This window comes from Alexandromys fortis, unplaced genomic scaffold (genome assembly GCF_014885135.2).
Source record: "Alexandromys fortis isolate MF-2015 unplaced genomic scaffold, M_Fortis_MF-2015_v1.1 scaffold_295, whole genome shotgun sequence".
In the NCBI taxonomy this organism is placed as follows: domain Eukaryota; kingdom Metazoa; phylum Chordata; class Mammalia; order Rodentia; family Cricetidae; genus Alexandromys; species Alexandromys fortis.
In genome coordinates this window covers 819,937-825,936 of record NW_026068169.1, presented here as the reverse complement: position 1 = coordinate 825,936, position 6,000 = coordinate 819,937, and the positions used below count along the sequence as shown (strand labels likewise).

At 47.6% G+C, this 6,000-nt stretch overlaps 1 protein-coding gene across 1 annotated transcript in view; it reads left to right on the top strand.

Annotated features, from left to right (window-relative positions):
* The window catches only part of Itih6 (inter-alpha-trypsin inhibitor heavy chain family member 6), a 30,674-nt gene that overhangs the window by 19,525 nt on the left and 5,149 nt on the right, over window positions 1–6,000 (top strand). The window contains 3 exon segments of the mRNA XM_050128349.1: window positions 1,504–1,732; window positions 2,448–4,251; window positions 4,364–4,500. Of these exon segments, the coding sequence (XP_049984306.1) occupies window positions 1,504–1,732; window positions 2,448–4,251; window positions 4,364–4,500 (2,170 nt within the window).

The window sequence follows — 6,000 nt, the reverse complement described above, 5'->3', positions numbered from 1 at the left end:
TAAAAAAAAAAAAAAAAAAAAAAAAAAAAAAACAATGACTGTTGGTTCTTCTTTTTTAAACACCTGGTGTTCTTTTTCTGAATCCGGGTTTCTTGTACTAGCCCAGGCTGCCCTCAATCTCATTAAGTAGCTGAGGATGACCTTGAAATTTCATCTTCTGGCCTCTGCATTCTAAGTGCTGGAATTATAGGTGTGCACAACCATGCCCAGTTTATGTGCTGCTGTGATAGGATATCGGTTTTCATGCCTGCTAAGAAGCACAATATTGACTGAGCTGTATTTCCAGCCCTCTACCCTTTCAATGTTTGTTTTGTGTCTCTGATCCATCAACTACTAATTGTTTGACTCTGAGCTACTAACTACTTATGTCTTTGTGAGCCTCAGTGCCATTACCTGGAAATAGGAATAATACTAGTGCCTTCTTCACTCTCCTTCTGTAAAACTTATATGAACTGATACAGGTAAAATATTCAGGAATGTCTGGAACATAGCAAGTGTCCTATTAGTGGTGCCTAATAGGAGAATCTACTATCAATGGAGCCTCCTATATGCCTAGCTCTCTATTAGCTGTTGTCATGGGGGGAAAGACAGAGGAAGAAGCAGCATTTTGTGGCCTGTTTGCAGAGTATTGGATATGAGGCTGGAGAGTGCAAATATTTCCATGTCAGAGTCTGGGTGAACAGTCTAGAGTAGAGACTCTCTGGGTGAGAAGGATGAAAGCAGATCGCTCATGAAAATGCTTCCCTGAGAAAGGGCAAGTGAAAGTTCATTGAAGATATGGCTACATAAAGAGAAATGGCGTGCTATCTAAAGGGCACCAGGGTAGAGTTATGCAGTTGAAATAGAATGTGGGCTCTCCAGGGTCTGATGAGAATGTAGGCATGGAAGAGACAGAGGGGCTGAAGATCAGAAGCTGATCTGAGCAGAAGGAAAGCAAGCCGAAGCCCCGCAGCCAGATACATGGCTCCTTAATCATAAGGTCCTCCTACTTGAAAGGGTTAACTCATTCAGCCAAGGAGCATATGCTCAGAATCCATTGACTACAGAGACTGTAGAGCTCTGGGAAGAACAGACCTGGTGGCTTTGAGAGGGAAGCTGTCCAGTAGACCTTTCTTGTGTTCATTCGTTTTGCTTTGCTTTCTGAAACAGTCTTTATAGCACAGGCTATGTTGGAACTTGTAATCCCTCAACTTCAGCCTCCCGAATGCTGTTTACCGTCATGCATCACCATGCATGTCTCCATTGGAACTTGCTAGATGATAATCTCAAACTCTGTACTGTCTAGAACAATAACCACCCCCCACATGTGGTCATTGAACATGTGAAATATGACTCTTATAAGTTAAGAACTGATTTTTTTTCTCTATTGGAGAGTGAACTTTGAAGCCTACCATAAAGCCTTGCAAACACTTTGACCTAATATCCTCAACTCACAAAAGGAGAGGTCAAATAGGGTTAAAACCGTGAAGCACCCAGAGAGAGCTAAGTGTCACGTGAACAGAGCCTTTCAAGTTTGTGGCGCTCAAGTTTTCTCTCATCTCCTTCATCCTTATCCCACAGACTAAAAAGGCCATGAACACAATCCTCAGTGACATGCAAGCCAGCGACTACTTCAACATCATTTCCTTTTCTGACAAAGTTAACATCTGGAAAGCCGAAGGCTCAATCCAGGCCACTGCCGAAAACATTCATAGTGCCAGGAACTACCTGAGTCGCATGGAAGCAGATGGCTGTAAGTGTTTTACCCGCCTCCCCAAATGGACAGGCTGTGGTGACAGAAGAAATTTCTGAGCCCTTCTCTTCATTTCCCCGATGCTTCTCATTTCTCACGCTGCCAGAAACATCACTTTCACATTTCGCATAAAAACCGTACCTTTTCCTCCTTTTGGTTCCCCGCCTATCTCCCTCTCCTGATGGGAGGAACATGGTTGATTTCCCCTGTATCTTAGCCTCTTTCTCTTTGGACCTCAGTGTCCTCTTCCTTAAAACAAACAAGAAAATTGCTAAGACTTTTAAAATCAGCATTGTATTTCCCGTGACTTTTGTTCTCAAATAATTACTCCATTCTCCCAGATCTACTGCCTCTGTCATCTAAGCCATCTTTTCCCCTGTAGCAAGAAGGTGGTGGTGGTGTCTCTGGGTGGTTGTCATCTGACTAGAAAATGATATGATCCTGTCCCCCACATACACACACACACACCCTGGGGAATAGTCAAAGCATGGTCTGAGACAGGGAGCGATAAGCACAAGGACATATGGACTCCACTATCAGGTCACATGAGCCAGGGCGAGAGTGATGGAGTTTGGAGGGATAGGCAGCGGGAACAGTGTGAGAAAAGATCAGGTGGGGAGGATGAGCCTGGGAGCATGGTATGGTACCAGTGTGTCTGCAGTGGGGGGTAAGAAATGGCCTGAGAAAGTGATCTCACAGTCTGCTCCCCAATTAGGGACCGACATCAACGCAGCTCTGCTGGCAGCTGCTTCAGTGCTGAACCATAGCAACCAGGAGCCTGGAAAGGGCCGTGGTGTGGGGCAGATTCCTCTTATCATGTTCCTGACAGATGGGGAGCCCACAGCCGGCGTGACAACTCCCAGTGCGATCCTTTCCAACATCCGTCAGGCATTGGGCCACAGGGTATCTCTTTTCAGTTTGGCCTTTGGGGATGATGCGGATTTCTCACTACTGCGCCGGTTGTCCCTGGAGAACCGGGGAGAAGCAAGACGCATATACGAGGACACCGACGCCGCTCTGCAGCTAGAGGGTCTCTATGAGGAGATTTCCAAGCCTCTACTGGCAGATGTGCGCCTGGACTATCTGGGTGGTTTGGTTGGGACCTCCCCTAGGGCCCATTTCCCTAACTATTTTTGTGGTTCAGAGCTGGTGGTGGCTGGCAAGGTGCAACAAGGTAAGCAGGAACTGGGTGTCCACCTAGCAGCCCGTGGCCCCAATGGTCAACTTCTTGTGGCCCGCCATAGTGAAGAAGCCACCAACAGCAGCCAGAAGGCCTTTGGTTGCCCGGGGAAACCTGCCCTCAATGTGGCCCACTTTATCCGCCGCCTGTGGGCCTATATCACTATTGGGGAGCTGCTGGAGGCACGCTTCCAAGCCCGGGACCCTACCACTCGCCGACTGCTGGCTGCCAAAGCCCTCAACTTATCCCTTGAATACAACTTTGTCTCACCTCTGACCTCACTGGTTGTGGTACACCTCGGGAAGACCAATGAGGGATCCAGGAGCCAGTCATCCACGACAGCTGAGGCAAGCAGAGTCACACCCTCACCCAGCAAAAGTCTTGGCCTGGGAGTAGGCACAGCTCAACCACCCTCGGTCCTCAAGGTCTCTCCCAAATCAAAGCCCATGAAGCCCAACTCAACTGTTACTGCCCCTAAAAGGAAGATGCCCAGTTCCAAGGAGCTGGGGGCACTAAGCCAGACCTCTAATGCCCTGCCAACATCAGTACAACCAAAGCCCCAAATTCCAACCCAAGATTCCAGTACCTTGGCACTGCCAACTTTGAAGATGAAACCTATTGCCCCTGTGCCTTCAAGTTCTAATGCCCTGTTACCTCTGAAGCCCAGCACTCCATCACACCAGAATCCTGGTGTGACATCGCTTGTTAGTTCTAGGACACGTGTCCTAACTCTGAACCCTGTCAGCCCCACCCAGCCCAAAAGTGACACTATGAAGCATTTTAATCCGTTTACTCCTTCTGAATTTCCGGCTTCATCAGATGCTCAGCCTACACCTGATTCCCCATCATACCCTCAACCTGGGGAACCCATAGCACAGTCACCCCAAAGCCTGCCACAGCCCAAGTCTGTCTCCACATTTCAGATAGCCAAACACCCATTACACCTCAGCTCCAAAGGTCTTGCTCCCAAGACTCCCCCAAATTTACCAGACCCTAGATCTGGGATCATCTTGCCCAAGTCTCCTAAAATCCCTTCATCTCTTAAACCTAATATCTCATCTCACCAAACCTCTACTAGCTTACTACTTTCCAAGTCCAGAACCCCAACTCCCCATAACACCCAAATTCCACTCCCTGCCAGACCCAGGGCAGTAGTTCTTCAAAGCCTCGACGCATCCTCAAGCACACTTTCAAGTTCCACAAGTCCCAGCAGTACTGTGGCCACGTCTCTTCCTGGGGAACCTCTCCCTTCTCCCTTTACCCCTACTCTGACCTCTCTGCTTCCTGCTGCAAGACTCTGGCATCAGCAAGACTCGCTGCTGGGACCCAAGAGCACCAGGCAAGTTCTGGGACCATCCCTGCCAGGGATTCTACTAATGGCCCTAAACCACAGCTCTGGTCCTATGCTAGGAGGCATCTCCCCGAAACCTCCCAATCTTGCTGCCTTCCAGCACTCTCCCTGAGGCCATCAGCCTTCATCTTCTCCCAGAGAAGCTCCAGCTGCTGCCAGAGTCAGTGATAGAGTCCAAGTTCGTGGAGTCCTTGAACCCACCAGTTTTCTATACCTTCCTCACTCCTGACAAAGACGGTGAGTGCTGAGTGCTGCTGGCAAGAGGCCAAGGTGGAGCAGGGGAGGTGTGGATGGAGAGAGCAAAGCATGGAGGAGGTATGTTCCCAGTAATGCTCCAGAAACTTCCTTGGTTGCTTTGGAACTTTGGACTAGTTAACATTTCTAGACCTCAGTACATAGGCAGAGAATTGAGGCCTTGGCAGATAAGGCTCGAGAGGCTAAACAGAAGCAAACGGGCTAAACCAGAGTTGACATTTGTCTTGTTGAAAAAAGAGAATGGTTGCTGACTCCCAAGCAGGGGAGGAATGTGGTGGTAGCAATTGAAACGCCACTGGGTAAGACAGGTCTGCTTGGTTGTTCTGGGCTCTGAGAACAGTCCCCTTAACAAAAAGGGATATACATTTTACAGAAAATAATGGCAGTTCCCATTACATTACCCAAAGACTTGAAACATTAATTTCTAGTTCTCCCTATGTGCAGGTACTTCTCTTCATATCATGTCTCTCATCTAGCATTTCATTCTCCATGAGAAACTATTGATATATGCATTTTATACACAGAGAAATTGAAGCATAGAAAAGTAAAACAACCTGTTTAATGTCACACAGCTAGAGACTAGAACCCATACATTCTGGTCCCCCAAAATGGGTCTCACCACTCCATTATTTATGTTTTTTTTAATTTTTAGAAGAATTTCTTGAATTACATAATAGCAGATGATTCAAATGGGTTAGGGGTAGCAATCATTCACAGGAACACATCTTTGACATTACCATGCCCTCTCTTCCCCAGTATCCCACCTGCCTTTCCATCTTAGTGATGTTACCTCTAATCTATTTTCCAAATTTACGGACTTCTCACAATCCCAACCGCCACAATCAGGAATCAGACAAACTGCCATCCCATCTAAAACAGCTCTTCTGGCCTGTTTACCAGGCCCCTCTTGCCCTCTTGCAGGCCACAACATGTTTCAAAGAACCAAATCCGTTCATGTTTTTTTCCTGCATAATGCTTCTCCAGGATTTCCCGCCACGACTAGAATAGAGTTCAAAGTCTTCTGTATGGCCTGCGAGGCCCACACCACACTGACTTCACCTTCTCCCATTCCCCCATTTCTCCTCAACTCTAGACCCCTAGTTTCTTCCCTACTCCCCACACTGGCCCTCCACAATCATCACCCAGGGACGTCGTTCTTTCTACTGCTTCTCCTTGATTCACCTGGCCCACCCTTTCCTATAGTTTCCATCCTTCCCGTGCCCCTAAAACTCCAGCTGGTGCCTTGGATCTCAGACCAGGTTTCTTACCCACCTTCCTCCAAAAGCCACTTTAGGCCTTCCCTTCCTTGATCAGTCCAAGGAAGTAAAGCAATTTTTTTTTTTGTATAGCATCCACCACCATTGATAATCTTGACTCTGACATTTCACCAAGTGAGAAACCACACATGTCTTTGTCACCATCATAGCCTGATGCCTACCTAAGCAGTGCCTGGAAGAATAAGGGAGTGAATGCACACAAATG